The sequence below is a fragment of the Micropterus dolomieu genome, linkage group LG23 (assembly GCF_021292245.1).
Source record: "Micropterus dolomieu isolate WLL.071019.BEF.003 ecotype Adirondacks linkage group LG23, ASM2129224v1, whole genome shotgun sequence".
NCBI lineage: Eukaryota > Metazoa > Chordata > Actinopteri > Centrarchiformes > Centrarchidae > Micropterus > Micropterus dolomieu.
The window spans coordinates 27,911,906-27,932,368 of NC_060172.1; the positions used below are offsets into that span (position 1 = coordinate 27,911,906).

Below are 20,463 nucleotides of genomic sequence, written 5' to 3' on the forward strand. Positions count from 1 at the left end.
GTAAGTGAATTGGTCGAAATTCTCAACATGTTTAATTCATGTTTATTGTCAAAACTAATTTTTTATATCTCAAATTTTAAATAACTGGCTGGTAATTCTGAGTTCTTTGGCTCACGAGCATCATGTTAATAGACTCATTAGATGTGGATCTTGAGTAAAGTTGGTGCTCAGCTACAATCAGACGGCTCCTTTAAAGTGCTTTTACATCAGGGCCATCACAAACGTAGTGCGGAAGAATGGTCACAGGTTGTAGCATTATTAGCGCAGCATTCTATTTGAGCACTAACCATAAGTGCATCTTTACATCCATTCACTTGTTTATTCCGCCTGTAATGATCAGTGCTCTAGAGTAACACAGAACACTGATTCCCCTGAGAAAAGTGTTTGATCTTCTCTCTGTACGGTGGCAATAAAGGGGGACTGAATCTCACAAAAGCACAATGAAAGCCTTTTAAGTACGACACAGCTGCTACACGTGTGTCTGTGTGTGCACTCGAGTGGCCGTGTAAATGCTGTGCCCTAGTCATTTGCAAACATTTGCCTTCCTTTTCCTTTCCTTTTACTGGTGTTTTTAGGCTGCATTCAATAGCAGATACGGCAGTTTCTGAGCACATGTATTTTTAATGAGGGGTCATTAATTCTTTCTGAAAATTGCCAGACTGCAACCTCCTTGTACTAATTACCAATAATTTCAGTGTTAGGAATACAGTCGCTATGCAACTTCTAGAGAGTGGGGATATAAGGAAGAAGGAAACTGTACTGCTGTTTAAAGTGCTTATTCATGTTTTTACGTGATGTATTACCCTGGTAGTTTGGTCAGATTGTGTTTAGTGTACTATTGAAAATCTTGCATCTTTGAACCAAGAGCTACTAAATGAACAGATATGAGTGACGGTCGCTGCAGAGGGTCTTGAGCATCTGAATATTTTCACCCCACACAGGAACCTAATACAACACTAAATATGAATTTTATCTTGCCTAATACGAGATCACTTGTTTGACCATTCATCACAAATCAAACAATTAAATGATTCTCAGTCGCACGACAAGGTGCCACCAGTAAGCTCATGCTGATTTGGTTATAAAGTTATACATATAAACAAAGCTTTAAGTGTGTTGGTTGTTCTGTTGACTTTTAAACACCTTTTTGATTTTTGTCACTTTCCCCACTCAAAAGGATCACAAATTGATGTGTTTAACAGCCACATGCTGTTTGGTATAAAAATGGTAATACAAGACCAAGCAGACACCTGCATATGATATAAATCAAAACTACAAACCAGTCAAGAGTAGGCGGGCTGAGCAGTGTGGCCTGCTATACTTGAGGTTTAAATTCATGTTTAGAAATAGCAGTAGCAATTTGACATTCATTTGACATCCATCACTTTCACCTGTTAAGCTATAAACATTTTTACATTGTTTTCTCAATTCACTTAGGAGCTGGTTGCCAGTCTTTGTCAGTAGCTTCACCATGACACCATCCCCTTTTCCCTCTTCTGTCATTTCTATAGGAGCCTTCTGCTTATACTGATATGGCTGCTGCAATTTGGAAGCCCAAATCACTGGACGTGGGCTTATGGATCTTCCTCCTGCTCCTCAACCTCCTTCCTGAAGCCAGGTACAAAAACATTCTGTATTTCACCTCGGAGTCTCCCTCTTCTTCTGTTTGCTATTTACCGTCTTCCTTTCATTCCCCCAACCCCGTCCCTCCTGTTGATGCCCTGGTGATGTGTTTTTGTATAATACCTGTATTAATCAGGCTCACCGCTGCAGTAGGCATTGTAATCTAACCAACACCATAAGAGGCAAATGTCCATCTATATTGTAAGCTGAGACAAAAGCAAGGGAGGTTTTTCTTTGTTATTACACAGTGAGATGGTCTCAGCTGTGACTGTCAGTTTGGCAAATGAAATAACCAGACCTCTATAATGGTGTTGACAAAACAACTACAGGACTGCCTAGGGAAACCTTTAGCACTGACTGATCAAGGAAAGAATATTCCTAGTTTTTTCTCCTGCACCTTCACTATATAACTTTTGCACTCAGGGTCTTTCTGGACCACACTGAGTTTCACATTTTTGGACAAGGACTTTAAATAGAATCCATGCCACCTTGTCCTAAATTAGGCCCAAACATAAACATAATGTGAGCTTATCCTGTCATCTAAAATGTAGCTTGTGCTCTCCTCTGCCATGGTCTATATTTCACTGACTGGTAAATTAATTTGCATTGTCCAGCACACCACAGCTATGACTGTCCATTCACAGCATTTTCATTCCTGCATCCTGTGCACATTTTTCAGTTTGTGTAAAGAGTCAGCAAAATATATAATATATATATATATATATATATATATATATATATATATATATATATGTGTGTGTGTGTATATATATGTGTGTGTATTTTTTTTAAAGCTCCAGGATGTCGAGGAGTCATTCTAATCACACTCCTTGTAATTTCAAAACGAAGAGATTGCACATGCAGGTTGCCATGTTAGCATTGTCGATAAGGTAGGATGTTATGGCAGGGAGACGCGGCGGAGTGTAAATCACTTTAAGATTGTGCATGCTAGGAAAGGCTCACCGAACCTGGAAGAAAGCAGGCTGGGGAAAGAAATCAGAACAGTGTGACAGGGATTAGCCCAGTTTGCTTTGTCATTGTGCCACCTGGCTCTCCTTGCTTATTAGGAGCACACAGCGCTTGTAATTACATATATTAAATAGAAATGTGTGGCCAGGAGAAGGTGCTGGCCAACCCTGGGAAGAGATCTTTTACAAGAATATGTGCTTTGGCCTTACTGTACCTTTCCCAATTCAAGGACATGCATAGTTCACCTGAACATCTTAGAGACACCTCTGCTGTTTGACACCCCTATACACATAACAGTAATCTTGATGATCATGGTTTGGGCTAGACCCCTTAGTTCCAATGAAGGAAAAACTCTATGCTATAGCACAAAGTGATATTTTAGTCACATAGTTTGATTCCCACTTTGTTGCAGCAGTTTGTGGAAGACCTTTTCCTGTTTGAACCAGACAACGCCCCCATGCACATAGCCCATAAAGAGATGTTTTTCTCAGTTTAACGTGGAAAAGTTGACAGCCCTGCACAGAGCACTGACTTCAACCCCATCAAACACCTTTAGGATGAATTGAAACGCTGACTCCGAGCCAGACCTTATCCCCCAACATCAGTCGCCAACCTGGGAGCAAATCCCTCCAGCCAGATTCCAGCATTTTGTGAGAAGGTTTCTGAAAGGGAGTGGAGGCTGTTGCAGCATAGTAATGCCCATGGTTTTGGATTGAGGCCTCCTACTCTCTCTTGGAGTCACTCAGTCAAATCTAAATACACAGACATGATATACATATTTTTTGATTCAGTGTGACATACACTTTCTGAGGATCTTCACTTAGAAATCATAGATGAAAAGATGATCCTTATAACTCCAGAACGAGCCTGAGAATAGTCATGTTTTTTTTAAGGTTTCATCACTATCAAAGTAATCCAGTAATCCATTGAGTCATTGCAAAAGGGAACTTTAATAACTATTTCAGCATATATTTATTGGTGCCAAATTGTTAACAAATACTCTACAGATGCAAAAAAAAAAGAGAGAAAAAAATACAGGGCTCACGTTGTAGTCAAGCTGACTCAATTATGTCTGAGGGGGGCCTAAGCTGTCCGACTTTTGAAAACTCCTGATCTAGATACATTTAGGGCCGCCTTTACTATCTAAAGAGACACTTTGACTCCAGTTTGAAGGCACAAAAAATATTTTAGCCCTTTAAATGCAGGTACCACAGCCTATTAGTCTAAATCAGCTTATTAACATTACAAATAGGTCTAAATGACTATTCATTCATGTTTAACTACAAGGTGGCTGTATTGTCTATTTATGATTATGTGGTTACTTTGGCTTTGCATATCCAATGCAGTGTTTTGATGCATTTAGGAAAGTATTACAGCAAATAAAAAAACTTGACACTTTCATTATTTTTATTAGGGGATGCTATTTACAACAAAACTGATTAACTGTAGTGGAAAAACATCATGAGCAAGTACTTAGAAATTGAGTAGCTATCATTAGCTTTGCAGGGCTACTTTAAGTCCTCCCTGTGTTTGTACAAATAAAATTTGCTGGCAGCCATACCAATGTAAAACCTGCTACTGCTGAATGACTGAAGCTAAGCAGGTTTGGCCACTACCTGGATGGGAGACCTCCTGGGAAAACGAGTTACTGCTGGAAGAGGTGTTGGTGGACCAGTAGGTAATCTTAATAATAAAATCCCAATGCAGTGATGGGGACACCGTGCTGTAGGAGATGCCGTCCTTCGGATTAGACGTAAACTGAGGTCTTGACTCACTGTGGTCATTAAAAATCACATGGGACTTGTTGCAAAGAGTAGAGGGTTCCCCGGTGTCAAGACAAAAATTCCCAACCTGGCTTTTACCATCTGGCCATCTAATCATCCCCCGTAGTAATTGGCTCAATGTTTCCCTCCCTCTTTGCCTCAAGCTGATGTGTGGTGAGCGTTCTGGCACTAAAATGGCTGCCGTGCATCACCCAAGTGGGTGCTACACATTGGTGGTGGTTGAGGTGAGTCCCCCCCCCACTTCACTGTGAAGCGCTTTGAGTTTCCATGATAAAGCGCTATATAAATGTAATGCATTATTCTTATTATTAAAATGAATAGCCTAAATGCATGGCATTAAAACGAACTAATCAGATTAAACAGCTTTAAAATAGTGGAAGTAGAAAAACAGGCCAGTTTAAAACAGGTAAATTTTGAATCCCCCCGCCACGTATTCGGGACCTGATAAGCACAAAACACAATATCTGCTCAAGGTCATTTAATTCAGAGAAAATCACAACTTGCTAAAAGAGATAATGTGTTAATGTGCAAAATAATAACCTAATAAAGCATTCTGTTCTCACCAGTTTAATGGTGCAGATCTTCTCGAAAGGGGTTTTAAGATTGTAAGACTGCAGGCAGATATTCTGACTTTATGTAGTTCATGCTTGAGAAAACTTGGTAGCACAAGTATGTTGATCCAACATTCTATGTTTCAAACGCAAGCTTGTTTTTTGTTTGTTTTTTCATTTATGGTTTTGAGCAAGAATAGCCTTCTATCAGGGAACATCTTCAAGCTTGGCTGTCAAGGCTTTTGAATTAGATACCCATATGACAGTGTTGGCATTGTCGGCCAGTTCCATTTCAAAGTCAGGTAGACTTACTCCTGTGAATGCAGACATGTTTAATAGGAATGGGTCATTATCTAGGGGTGTGACAGGGGATGGTAGTGTATTGTTTTCCCTTCTGAACATGCTATATCTTTCCCCAAATGTAGTTTGCATTCTGATCTCATGTTGTAAATAATAACAGTTGATGTGATTGTGTTCTTCTCCGAACCCTGTCAGAGAGGGGAAGTGAGAAAGCGTGTCTCTCTGTACATCTCACCAACACTGTCAACCTGGGCTCAAATGCTAAAACATCTTCCAACAACTGTTGGGCCACGCTCCCCTTTCCCTGGAGACTTTTGTTCAGTGTGTTGTGGTGACTTGAACCATGAAGTGCAACTCCAGCCAATTGTGATTGTGATCTTCCAGTTATGGATAGGTCTGCCCTTTGCTTTGGAGGAAGGTTTCACATGTTCCACAAAAGCAGCAAACACTTTCTCTGCTCTACTTTCCGCAGCAGTTCCGAAACAGCTCTGACTTTCATCACCAGCCGGATACTCATCAGCAAATGCTGTGTGCTTCTGCAAATGTCTTTCAACTTTGAATATTTTGTTGTTCGCTGACTTCTCGCTGCATTTTTGGGGATTTTTAACTTTTAGCCATCTTAGGAGAATAGGCTACCCACTCAAGACACTGCTATTGAGTTTAGCAACAAGGTGCCAGGATGTAGCAGGGTGATGCCCATATTAGCTGACAAAGTGTTAAAACATTTTTATTCGTTGTATAGGCCACATGTTTTTACAGTTGGATAATTTTAGGATGACTTTAGGCCTACAACAATGACCTCGGGAGCCGCGGGTTGTCGACCCCTGACTTAGGGTCAAGACCGTGAAGATATGCTGTACTTAAAATTCACAGTAAACGTTTAACCAGAGTAGATGAAAGGAAACTTTATTTGTCAAACATTTACTTTCAACACAAATTAGTGAATAGATAATATACTAACCTTGGCGTTATTATGAAGCGTGAGAATTATAGGATTCAGTATTTAGGATGTTAAAAATAAAGATGTTAAAAATAAAAATGTGGATGAAATTTTAGATTAAAGTAAGATGTTATGAGAGCAGTGGTTAATAATGGAAAAGTATTGACATATTCAGGGACAGAAAATTGTTATCACACTTTTTCCAGCAGGGCACGAGCAGTCAGTGCAATTCATTATGCATGGACCTAACAGCACATGACAAGGATCTTCAAGGATCTTCAAATGTTAATTTCTTTCTTTCTTTCTTTACTTGAGACATGATGTAGAGCACATATGCAAAGCCCCTGCACAGCAGTCTTTCCTTAATTCATCGCCTAATTTAGTGCGGGTTAGTTAAACTGAGTAAAATGTGTTTACCTTAGTTCATTTGAGGGAAGACATTACTAAAAGTCGCCTCATGAGAAATCCAAATCTGGACCAAAAATGGAATTTCACGCAAAATTTGCATCTGAAAGTTAAAGTATTTATTAACTGTCCATCAAAGCTCAAGTTGCTGGAGTTTAGAAATAATCCTCAGAACATCAGGGCGCACATCCTCCCAGAATATCTGCGTATCAGCGGAGCTGTTTCTCTGAGAACTGCCACCTCCCTGATGCTCACTGATGTTATCGGCAGGCTCCAAATCGGCTTTACTACAGTTGAGGCAGGAGACTTTCCTAATGGATTAAGGTGTAACAGACAAATCCTCTATATAAGGGTCTGTCATTCTGCACATCACCAAATTTCCTCATTTCCCGCACACAGAAAGACGGGGATGATTAAGCTATTATTCCCAGGAATCCATGTATTACATATGAATGAGAAGGCAGTGTTTATTTCCATCCGGTCTTTCAATCCATCAGCTCGCCTCGCTTCCAATCCCCCGCCCTCCCCTTCTACAGTCAACACTTAACAAGTGTGGACACTTGGGCCGTCTTGTTGTCTGTTTTGTTTATAATCTATTGCCGAGCAGCTGGCTAAAGTGACACATAATCAATAGCTATAAGAACGAGAATGCTATATATACACTTTGCCTATGGAATGGCTCTGAGGTTGTCCAGCCTCCACTCGCTTTCTCACCCGATCTCTCATGAATTATTCACAGCGTGGCAGAGAGGGGCATCACTTTGAGATGTGACCTGGTCAACAGATAACATTCTGTTTCGGTAGTGTTGTCAAGGTTAATGTGTCACAGGTCTGGACAAGGGTAATGTATTCATGGCTGAGCCACTTTGCTGATTGAATGACCAGGCAAATAGTTTCTACTTGGAGTCAAAAGAAAGTCAAAAGGTTCACCGGATATAAGACACTAGTAATGTATAATCAGAAATAATCTGTGAATATTTGCCCCCTGCTTTAGTTTAATGACAACGGAACAACAATTATATGCAGCCATTTTTTTTTCATTTAATTAAATTATTTTTTCTTTTTGCATTGTCATTTTCCTGTTGAGGGTCACAGTGGACTCGAATCCTCTTTTCAATTGAGTCCATGGGCATAGAACAACAAGACTGGTCAAGTGTCGGTTGTTCATCAGTAGCACTGGAGAACTGCATGCACACACCCAATTTGTGCAAGTATAGCAGGTCAAAGTGGTACCAGAAACTAGCTCTGAGACATATAATGGATGCTTAAAATGGATGGCCAGGGTAATTAATTCAACCTTCACCTTAGATAAAAGGGGAAATGTGGATCTGTCTTATTGTTCGTGTTTGCTCTGGTGGAGTGCAACCCTGTGGTACTATTAAGCATGTGAGTTAAATTCTCTCAACTGATGGGAATGATGGTCAAAACCTTGGAAATAAGACCTAGAGTCATTGAAAAAGGATTTAAGAAAAACAGCCTTTTTCTGTAAGTTTAGTCCCCTTTCCTTTTTCCTGTGTTGTTAATTCTTTTGAAGTTTTTTTTTGATCTGTTTTGTAATGACAGTAAGCTGCTGTCAAAGTTATAGTAATATAGTAATTAATAAGTGAAGTAACAGGCTTTAAAAAGCTTGATTTCCTACAGAACATGCAGACTAACTGCAAACAACTAGAGAGATAATGCTAGCAGAGTGTCCTGTGAAATCACCATCCTTCAAACATCCCAAATTCTTTAAATATGTCAGTGACTTGTGCCCTAATTACTTTTGAGTTCAGTCAATTTTTTTTATTGATATAGTGAGCATCTGGCCAATGATCATTAAAGTAGCCAATTAGCGGACAACCCCAGGCGTGAATCAAACTGAGGCTGGAATGGATTTCCCAGAAGGTGTCTGCACAGCTGAATACGGACCACTCGGTCCTGAAATATACACAAATGCTGAACTAATGTCTGATGCCTCTCAGAATGGACCCTCGGGACACGATCTGATGATACTGTTAGATTAAATTGTGTTTTTGTTATTGTTCTGACATAGCCCAGCTGTATCTTTTGCATGTTGTTTTTATGTTATTTATTCCAGGATTTTTTTCCTTGAGGAAATGGCTGTGACTCACTTACCATGGAGCATTGTCATTTCAGCACATCCATATCCATCCACCCCCAACTCCTTCTGAAGTTGAATCTGTGTTTGAGGTAACGCTATGGATAAACAGCCCATTCAATACAGATTAAAATCCTTACACCTAACTGTGCCTTGTAAAATGTTCCACACACTGAGTCAAAGTGTAGTGAACAAAGGGTTTGTAATGGCTTTTCATGGAAAGTGTAGGTGTGCAATTAAAAAAGGAAAATAAATAAACTGATTTATAGGGGCAATTGGGTTTTAAATAGGGTTATTTCATGGAGTTAAACATATAAACCATATGTGCTGCTGATGGCAAATTAACACTCATTTGTGATTAGTTTTAGTTATTGAAACGTAACTAATTGAAGATCCCACACTCCTTTCTTGTTGTTGGAAACTCAAAGGAGGAGAGAAGTTTCTTCTGAAGCTGACTGCATGCACATGTTCTGCTGCTCAAGGCTACATCGCTTGTTTCATGGACTAAAAACAAACAGTTTCTGAAATTTAAGTCATAAAATGTAAAGACAGAAGCTGTACAGAACAAGAATGCAATATCACACCAGCTGTAATGCATTTTTTTCTCTCAAAAAGGGGTGGGTATAGGGTGGATGCTTATGGTTCCCCCAGCCTGTGCTTTTTGAAATTAAATGTTAGAGTCAAAACAGCCAGCTTTTTCTAGGAAACTATGCTAATCACACTATCTGTGCACTCAAATGAACTGCCACTAGTTAAGCTGATTATCATTTTATTTGTGATTGTTTATCAGCATATCCTTTTAATTTTCTGATTGTTTAATAGATCGTAGCAGTGGATCTTCTCACAGATAAACTGGTAGTAACTAATAATTACCCTTTGTTATTTCTGTTAATTTGTGTTATTGTAAATAGAGTTTATCCTTTCTACTCACAAATGTTCGGTTTGGGGCATATGATCCAAAGTATGAATGCAGCTCACTTGCAGCGGTTAAAGAGGGAAAAGTGGGAGAAAGTCTGGAAAAAGATGAACACAAAATTAGCAGAGGGGAAAAAGTAGGCTTCATGTAGCCTTGTGATAATACTAACTTTCATTCCAGGCTATGTGGTTTTGAAATAAACTGGAATTCTTAGTCCAAGTAGTTAGATGGCATCTGAGACTTACATTATGCTAACCATTCTGTCGTTGTAGAACTGGGTCTGGTTTTGAGAAATGTGTTTTTGGCAGATGGTCGGACTTCATGTACACATGTATGCACTTATAACTGTGATAAAAAACCTCTGTGCACGGACCTGTATCATTATTGAGATACAACATCATTTTGTTCACTTACAATAAAAAGAGAAAAAACATTTACTGTTCAACTTTTGTTTAAGGTATCTAGTAACCGTAGAACTTGTTCACTGCATTTGATTGTGTACTGAAAATAACTTGGAACACTATTAACAATGTTGCCTCCTTTCCAGTGCACTTACGCGTAACAGCAAAGCATTAACTGAAAGGCACAATACCACTATATACGCCATCGCTCTTCTTTTTTTATCACTAATAGATCCATTCTTCAGCACACCGGGAGAGTCTTAGAGGAAAAAGATAAATCTCAAGGTATTTATTTGTTCTCCTCCTCAACAGAGAGGACTGCACGAAAAATGATTGCACGATATCCTACAAAAGTCAAAAAAGAATTTGTTTCAATTGATTATATTATGCTTATCTTTATCCAAATACCATTTCATTTAAGCACGTTTCAATGTTCAATTTTCCAAACCTAAACTGTAAGGTTTTGCTGTTTTTTGTTTTGTTTGTTGTTTTACTGTTGAACCAGTGGCAGTAACATTCACTCATGGCATGTTAGCATAATGGCAGAACACCACAGGGAAATATTTATAAACACTGGTTTGGGGACAGTTAGACTTGGCTCATCAACTGGGGACAAAAGATGATCCAGGAGACATAAAATCTGTGAGCTTGTGTCATTTTTGTTCTGATGTTGGGTGCAGTCCAGTAATTAGCTACGGGTGAGCACTTGTCTTTATAGATTACTTTTAAAAGGACTTACAACTGTATAAATTGGCAAGATAAAATGCTCTATTATAGGCTCAGAATATTTTACTATCGTTTACTTTCCTTACTTTAGGCCAAGAGTGCTTATATAAACTCTTCAAGCGGTACAGTAGAACCTATTGCTCCAACCTACTCCTGAATGATAGGAACCAGCAGCGGTGCCGTTAGATTGCACTGTGATAACACTTCCTTCACAGTTTTTGTTGTACCTGTAGCTCTACCACCTTCCTCTGAGGTGTCACAAGTGGAGGTGTAATGTGTGCCACAGTATCGTCATATACACAAGTGTCTTTCCAGAAGTGCAGTGATTACAGTGTTGCCTGGAAGCTTTTGACAGTGTCTCAAGTGTGAGGTAGTCAACAAACCGGTGTATCCCGGTTTACAGTCCATTGGGGGTTGAACGCTTTGAAGACGTTTAAAAAAGAAAAAGACTTGGAGGTTCAAGTTAGAAAGAAGCAAGTTTACCAGACTTCTGTAGCCTACTCCTCATCTCTGCTTGAGGCTAACGGCTCGAGAGTACATTAGCTGCTACTAGCATAACGCATCGGGATTTGCACTGTTATAAGAGTGCAATGCTAAAATTGGTTAAGTACTCTTTATAAAGAACCATGTGTAGTGTTTTTGGCTATTTCTATTAGAGCTGAATCAATTGCCACAATATTAATTTGCAACTATTTTGATAACTGATTAATCATTTAAGCAAAAATGCCAAACACTTTAGAGTTCCAGCTTCTCTATTGTGAGTATCTTTGCAAAAAACATCTCTGCTTTTGGCCATGTAATATGTGATTGTGGGATTGACTGACACAGCCAATCATATTAAAACACCGTCCCACCCCGATCTGGGCCAATAATCATGCACAATGGACCAGTCGATCAAGGGACATGCCAATCAATTTTCAACTGAAGTTTATTGTCTCTATTTTAATATCATGTGGTTTATTGGCCCACTTGTCATGCAACCCACCGGGAAAACTCCCACTCTCAGTGACCAGTCCACCCTTGGTTCATATACAGGTAACACTCGGGGGTCACCAGCAAACCCCAGAAGTAGAATGATCCTTGACTTCTTGCCTCTGTCTCGCTCCCTGTCAGGGTGACTATCTGCTAGCCTTGAGCCTGTGTCTTCCTATCAGCCAGTTGTAAAGGTGTTTTCTTCGATACTAGTATGTTTACAGACTCACTGTCTCTGCTTAGAATGGAATGCAATACATGAGACCTCCAGATTTCAACGTGATTTAGGTAATGCATTTGAGTCTACCATCCAGCAGATTTGGCTGTTCGGGTTTAGGCCAGTAAAGAACTGAACCATAGCAAAGGGATAAATATTGTGCGTTTCGTCACTACATTAAATACATACGTACGAAGAAGAACAAGTAATGTTAGTAGTAGTAGCAGTAGTAGTCGGCCATCATAGCTTCTCCTGCTTGCTTGGAAAGGAAGAGGGGAGCAGTGACTGATGGTGCATTCATGTGGGGTCAGAATAATCAGAATCTTTTTTTTCCTCCTTAAATCTTTATTGCAAAAAGAGAAAAAGTGTACATGGGACATAAAGTAGTACACAGAACTTTGATTCGTGCAAAATTACATATTGTATATACATATTTTTACAAACATGAATTGTAATATGGTTATAGCAGTTATTTTGCTGTCCATGTAGAGTGAACTTGATCTTTGGGAGTTGTTTATATGCTCTGATAATCCAACACATCTTTGTTGTAGCGCCCATGTTGATTCCAAATTCTGACTTAGGAGCACATGAACACACATTGAAGTCAGAAGAACGACTTCACAACCCGGGAAATTGGACCATCAGAGGAGCATGTGAATGCACCGTGAGCCGCTGGTTGCAATCCGCAACCCTCACCACTAGATGCCACTAAAACTTACACACTGAACCTTTGAGTTTTATAGATTAAAAGATTCAACGAGAAAATAACCTGCAGGTGACTTGATAATGATTTCTTTACTGTACATTCCCATCAAGTGCTAATCACTTTCTCCCACCAAATATCATGTAATCTTATCACAAAATTGCACATTTCCAGCAAACATCACAGATCACATTTTTTATACTCAAAAAAAGAGCCCATTATGTTAAATACATTCCCTAACTTGGTCTGAGTACTGTAGTTGTGTGGCTAAGTACATGGAAGTTCATCTGAATGTCCTTAATGTTGCAGCATGGTCGGCATGCTGAACGGACTACTGTGACTGACACAGGTTACTGGGGATAGGCTTTTACTGCAGAGGCTATTCTGGCAACAACTCACAATGAATGAAGCATTGAAAAATGGAATGTAAATAGTAAATTGTTTACTATGAAAGGCTACATTTTTACCCTCCAATTTATAAAGCCACTTCCTTACATTATTCTAATACACACCTTACCTGTGAGTAATATGCACAAGTTCAATAGAATGAGTAACATTTAGTTCTTCCACTTGGTTGGAAATACAGTCATTTTCTGGTGGTGTCAGCAAAAAAAAAAAAAAGAGGAGAAATCGAGCTGAAAGGAGCATAGCGATCAGAGATTGAGAGAGGATATGTTTCACTGAGATGGGAAACAATGAAAGGATAACACTGCTGTCAAGGATGCGAGAAATGAGAGAGAGGAGCTCCAATATTTTCAGCCCCCTGTTTCACAGAACACCCAACACTATGACTTACCCTGCCCAGCCAGATGGGGATGTTGGCTGTAAAACCTGTGAGACACTGTTGTACGTGTCATTTACCTGTGGCTCCAAGATCACTAAATCAAGGCAATTTAGGCAATATGAAAAGAAATATAGGCACACTCCCAGGTTGGGAATTGCACGGAGTGTAGTATGGCCTGTGTAGCCAGGATTTATGTGTAGGCCTGTTACAATAAACTCCGCGCGGCCCGATTGGATTCTGTTTGTTCCCCTTCCTCAAGCAATAATACTGCTGTGTTCCTTGGAAAATGTAATGAGATTTTGAATTAAAAAATGGGGAATGTCAGCCTCAAGATCATCACTTCCTGAGTTGTTTTTAATCTAGCTTTCCTGTGGATTTATAGGATATTATTTACCCTATGAACTTGTCTTCTGGCCCTGTCCTCTTCCATGAAAAATAACCACATCTTTTAAAGAGTCAGGTGTTGCAGCACTGCATAGTAGGCGTGCTATGGAGCACGCTTGCAGTTATAAATGATCTCTTCGTTGGTGCTGATGCATGTGATTTAGGCGCTTTTTGTAATCCCTGTAGATATCAGTGCTGCATGTGACACCGAGAGCCGTGGCTTTCTTCTAAAAATGCCTGGGAAAGTAGGTTGGTGTCACAAAGTTGATATCAAACGTTTCAGATCATATCTTTTATGTTAGATAATTTCCTGCTGCTGTTGGGAGGGTATTGTCCTATTCAATATATTTCTTGGTGGTGTTACATTTCCAAATACAATATCAGTTTCCTCCTGCAAAATGTATGTCCTTAATCATGATATTTAAAATATATTTTTCTCATGAAGTGAAATGTTAAATGAATTACTTACAGTAACACCTTGATGTGGATCTCCACATTGAGCCTGGACTGCATTTTCTATAACTGATTAAGTTGAAATTATTGTTTTATAATGTTAGAATGAGAATACTGAACTTAGCTGACCTAGCTCTCATTATTTTTGAAATAACATTTCTCAACTTTTTCTTTTTGTATGTAGTCTAAGCTTTTCAGATGATGGGTCAGCCTTCGTTTTGCAGCCTGAACAGACAATGGAAAGCCATTTCCCTGCCCTCTCTCTGGCCTTGGTTGTCATGGCAGTGAATTAAAGCTAGTTAAAGATCAAGGACAACAAGACAGGCGAAAACTGTTAAAATCCAAGATCAAGTAAGGCAGAGGCTTTTACAGCGATGGACTGGGGAATTGAGACTGTGTGTGGGAGGAGCACACAGGATGGATGCATATTGAATGGAAAGAGGAGCACAGTGGACCAGTGCTGTTTCACTGTAGACAAGAATATGCACCAAATGATACATTTAACAGCTTGCAGTTTGAGTTGATTTGTCATAATAGAATTCTAAATATGTGTGATTTCTCAGTGGATGACAGAAGTGTCATATACACACACTGTAAACACATATTTCTTCTATGCAGAGCCTGCAGAGAAACTGCAAAGTGCTACAAGAATTTATTGAGCCAACTTCCACAGACAGTCACAGATAGCCTTTTTTCTCAACGCCATCAAGTACAGGGCATAGAACAGCAGTGTTGGGCGATTTGTTGGTAGTACCAGCTGGAAATTAGCATTTTCCAATTGATTTTATTTTCCTCCTCTTCAGTGCTTAGAAGTGCGCCGGTGAACACCAATGGGCAACAGTGTTTATAAACTGCAGCTCGGAAATGATAACAGCATTGCGCATGAACACGTGTTCATATGTGTGTGCACAAAATGAAACTCTTGCTTTCCAGCAGCAACTTCTTCTGTGAAACCAGTCCAGACAATACACGGGCATGATGACACTACTCATGGACGCACATCATTTTAAAACGAGGCAATGATTGTCTAGTCTCTCAGTCAAAGTTTAGTTACAGCTCTGGACTAATGCCACATGAAAAGCAATGGATTGACATTGACTATTTATTAAATATCAGATTTAAAATGTGGATTAGCTGGGCATACTGGGCAATATGGATGCACATCTGTCAGTAAATAATAAAGAATTCAGTCAAACTAGAGTATAATTAGTATTTTTTTGCTGTGCTTATGTTTTTAAGTAAAGGAGGTGTTCATCAGCCAGTACAAGCACAGTTGAGTTAATATTCGCTTTTCCTATTCTGTAAATGTTTGTTTATACCACATTTTGTTCTGTAGGTCTACTTATTCTTAGACCGACAGATGGAGCAAACTGTTTTAAAGCACTGTATGAGGTAGGGTTGGGCTGATCGTCAATCGGCGATGGCTGACAGACATCACAACTTTGAATCAACACGAATATGGCGGAGATACTGCTAGATATTCAGTACTTCACATTAGAACTTCATACAACTCTGTTTCAACACATTAGTTTCTAACATATATCAAATAACTCCATTTGCAGCAATTCACTACCACACCCAAGCACGCCTCCATGAGCATTTCCTTTGCTGCGGCAGAGCAGAGAGGCATAAGCCCCGCCTGCGCAAGCCACTCCGCTCTGCGCTGATCTCCGATATATTTATTAATTCTGCACGTGTTGCGTGTCCAAATTGCACGGAATGCGACTGCACTCCCTTGGGTCCGCAGCAGCGCACACGCCACGGGTGAAATCGATTGGATGGTTCTTGAAATACAGACAGACAGATACGCATATACAATGATTCCTGCCTTTATTAGAGTGATAATTTAAATGGACACCCCCCTGGTTAAATAAATGTATGCTGTGAACATCAGTAATATCTCCTAGTATCTTTTATTCACTGTAGACATTTAGAATGTAATAGTCCCACTTCAAGCACTGCTCCTCTTGTTCCACTGTGTGAAAACATTGCGCTTGTTAAACACAATCTCTAACTTTTGGCCTAAAAACAGAGATCAATGGGCCAAGGAGGTCCCAAATTGGCCTCCACCTCTTGCTTTAACTGGAAGTGTTAAACAGATGGTGGGTAGGAAGTGCTGGCCAGTGCTGTCATTATTGCTGAACAACTATTGAAAACCTTTTCCCAAGATGAAATAGTTTCAGCAGTCCTCTGCTCTGAACAAGAAAGTCAATGCAAATCTCTTGGTACTGTGAAGTTTGTTCCTTTAAGTCAATACAATGGGTAAAAGTAGTCAGAGCAGGAATGTTCCCAGTGGACACGCAACCTAGCTTGGCATCTACTGCAAACACACACATACAAAGTGTGTTTAGTGGAGGTGGTTTGGGCATTTGCTAAAAATGTCCCCCACGGCCCGTGCCTTAAGAAGCGTGCCAAGCATGGCCAACTGGGAAAAGGCCCAGGGGCAGACCCAGAACATGCTGGACGGACTCCAGCCCAGCTGGCAGGGGAGCGCCTGAGGATCCCACAGGACGAGCTGGAGGAAATTACTGGGGATGGATGGATGGATGGGTAGGTGGACATTGCACAGGTACTGCTCTACAATGGATGTAGAAATCTTTGAAATGTGTTATTTAACAAGAAGAAGAGTCCCACTGTTATGCGAGTCTGCACTTGCATACAGCAGTACTTTCAGCTAAATGCTATCATCAACACGCTAACATGCTCACAGTGACAATACAAACATGCTGATGCTAAGCAGGTCTATTGTTTACCATGATCACCATCTTAGTTTACCATGTTAGCATGCTAACATCTGCTAATTAGCACTGAACACAGCTGTGGTTGATGGAAATGTTATTAAGTTTGCAAGTATTTCGTCGTAAACCAAAGTATTGGACAAATGAGTTACTTTGAACTGAAGGCAAGTTAAGGGATCATCAAAGTGATTACATGGCAATCCATCCAGTAGTTAAAATATTTCAGTCTGGACCAAAGCAGTAGACATACTGACATTGCTAGCATGGCTAAAAATAAATATTTGTTAAATAAATCACAGCCTTCTGAAGTTAAGATATGTCAAAACCACTCTAGTAGTTTATCTAAATTTTAAAATTCTTAGGAGAGCTCCTCTCAAAAACCTGAACCAAAGTGGATGAAAGAATATGAGACATTTTGAACAAACCTAGTAGATGTGACAGTTGTCCCTGGAGTCAGCCAAAGCTACTGTATGTTAGCAGCTATTCCCATTTAGTTTCTCTCCTGTGCATATTATCTGCTCAAAACAGGATAGTGGAAGACCGGAAAAAGAGGCAAACAAAGAACAATCTGTCATATTGTAAAGGCTTTGAATGATACATAGCATCCATTGGTAAGAGACAATATGCTGCATAATGCGCTGCTTCATAACATTATCAATATATTATTGGTAGTCTTGGAGAGAATGTGAGTGGGAGGACCTGGTGAGGAAGATTAGTTATGTTGTAAAGGTTAACTCATGCATGAATTCAAGCTCGGAATTTACTATTTATTAATCAAGAATGTGCTAATTAGACACCCCCTCCCCAACGCCTGTGGGATTAAAATGACAGGAAGATGGAATTAAATATTTGTTGCCACACATATAATAAATAAACCAGTGCCCCCATAACTACAGTCAAGAAAAGTCATCAGCTTCAAATATATCTTCTCCACAAAGCTCCGAGCAGCCTCATTAAATCCCCTCCATTCGATTCCGGTCGCCCCTGGTGCTCAACAGCAAGACAGTTCGGTGAGTGCGTCGTCTGTGCACTTTAAGTGGTGGATGGATAGCGGGATACTCATCAGTTATCTGTGGCTCACACATCACTCCAGAGGGGGTGACGCACCTTAGAGAGAGACGAGGTAGTTGGGTGAGGATGCCGGGGCATTTCCTGATGTGCCTACTTTGAATTCCAGATGCAGAAGCCGCAGCAGCCAAGTGTTTGTCGGGATGGGAGTGAATCAGGAGGCAGTTTGTTTCTTCCCTCTCTCACGTTGTTTTATCAGATTTTAACAATAGTCACCTTTCCAAGCTACATTTAAAAAAGTACTCCACTGATTTAGCATTGCTCTTCTATAACATTGTCAGACTAACATCAGACAGCTTTAAAACAAAATCGAAGCAGCAGAATCGTTTTCATTCCTCACATTCTTACTTGTCAAAACCTGGTGCCTACTAGGGCTCCTCGATTATGGCAAAAATCATAATCCCGATAATTTTAGTCATAATTGAATCACAATTATTTACACAATTACTGATAGACTTTATTGAACTTTTACATTTTTTTTTTTTTTTTTTTTTAATGATTATGCATTATCTCTAATAGCTCATGAAATAAGTAACATCTTAGACAGGATGAGAGCAGGACAGTTTCCCCCCCAGGTTGAGGACTTGTAATGAATGCAACGGTGGTGTTCTGTTGGGACACGCAGTCAGTGACTTAAGCTAACGGTGAGAAAAGCATAAATCTGGTAATACAGACAGGGATCTGAATATTTTACAAAAACGGACCAGGTAAAACAAGGCTTAACACACGTGGTTTAGAATAATTAGTAATAATATGTAAATTGTTAAGCTATGAGTAGAGGAAAAGTCTAATTTATGCAGTATAAAATGCCGTAGGCTTAAGCTAATAATGGTGACCAGCAAGTTGTAACCAGGTCATCTCCACTCAAGCTGAAGTAAACATGCAAGAGCGTGGATGAGTTGGGGATTTTAGGGAAGGGCGGGGGGACACCGTTCTGACGGAAAGAGTGCGCTGTTATTTATAACACAAGACAAATCCAGTGTCATTGCGAAACAGCGTGCGGCACAATAATAGTTTTATTTCGATTAACTTGTTAAAATTGCCGAAATTGTGATTAAAATTCCATTAATTGCGCAGCCCCAGCACAGACATTACCCAGTTATGCTAGTAGCAGCTAAAATAGTCTCAAGCTGCAAGTCTCAAGCAGAGGTGCGGAGTGGGCTGCAGAGGTCTGGTAGGCTCACTTCTTTCTAACCACGAGATTTTTTCAATTGCAAACTTTCAACTGATGCTCAAGTGACATCATTTTGCAGATTTCGCTAAGCTCCCTCTGGAGCTACAATTTGCCACATATGAAGTAGTACTACCTAAGACCTGTAAACAGACTGATGTATAAAATCAGTGGAGTTCCCCTTTAAGAAACACAGCCTCTTTTTTAAACTTAATCATGTCATTTTGTAGTTTCAAGGATTAAAACACATTCGTTAAAACACAGGGGGCTACATTGGTCGGGGCGAGTTGCTTCAGATTTAAGTAAAACGTGAAACAAAATCCAGGGAGTTCAACAGATCCCTGATTTTTAAGGCTTAACACAGTGGCAATTATTTTATCATTTGTCGTGATGTAAAAAGAAATACGGCGTTCACGTTACATTACAAAGTAGTCCACCAAGAATGTGTGCTTGCATGTGCCTCGCCAACACAGCAGAATTTGAGCCAGGTTCAACTTTTTCTGCACAACCCTGTGTTGTTTCTACGTCCTGGTAAAAGTCCAACCAATAAAGTCAACAGATTTTCAACAGTCTGACCTTTATGACCATTCTATCAAAGAAAATTACCTAAGCTGATTATATGCTTAAGATTGATCCCTCACTGTCTAATATGCCGCTCCACCATCCTCCTTTAAATGGAATGTCTCACATTAAGGAAGTTGTACCATTCCATGGGACTTTCAGGTCAGCTGTGCAGGTGACAGTAAGAGTACATTAACCAGCTTAACCACAGTATTTCACTCTGGTCTTAATTGGTCACATTTTCATCTGGCCTCTCTTTGTGCCCCCTCAGAGCTCTTTTCTTGAGCTGATAATGAAAAGTGTGCCCCATTGTGTGTACAGAGAGGATTTAATCAAATTGCTTCATACATTCAACACCCAGGAGCTGTACGAAAAAATAACTGACCTCGTGAACCATGTCAAATCAGTCACTGAATGAAAAACAGTTTTGCACACTTGAACTGTAACTTGTACAGTTACTCCTCTTCACTGAAGCCTAGTTGCCTTCAGTCTATCAGCTCATGCTGCACCTTCATCCCATACTGCCAACTGGACAGCTCACATTCCTGCTCACTTTCGTCCCAGCTTCCCCCACCCACGCTACACCTCCTGGCTGGCAGCAGGCACCCGTGTGCCCTGAGAGACCACCGCTACATCTCTTCCCCGGCCAAGCCCGCAATCCTTCACCTGTCAGACTGGTTCAGTGCCCTAACCTTGGAT

General features: G+C 40.0%; 1 protein-coding gene across 1 annotated transcript in view; it reads left to right on the top strand.

Annotated features, from left to right (window-relative positions):
• LOC123963692 (gamma-aminobutyric acid receptor subunit alpha-3-like) overlaps positions 1-20,463 on the top strand; it is a 129,814-nt gene that overhangs the window by 65,650 nt on the left and 43,701 nt on the right. The window contains exon 4 of the mRNA XM_046040708.1: positions 1,512-1,618. Coding sequence (XP_045896664.1) covers positions 1,512-1,618 — 107 coding nt within the window. The remainder of the gene's footprint in view (positions 1-1,511; positions 1,619-20,463) is intronic.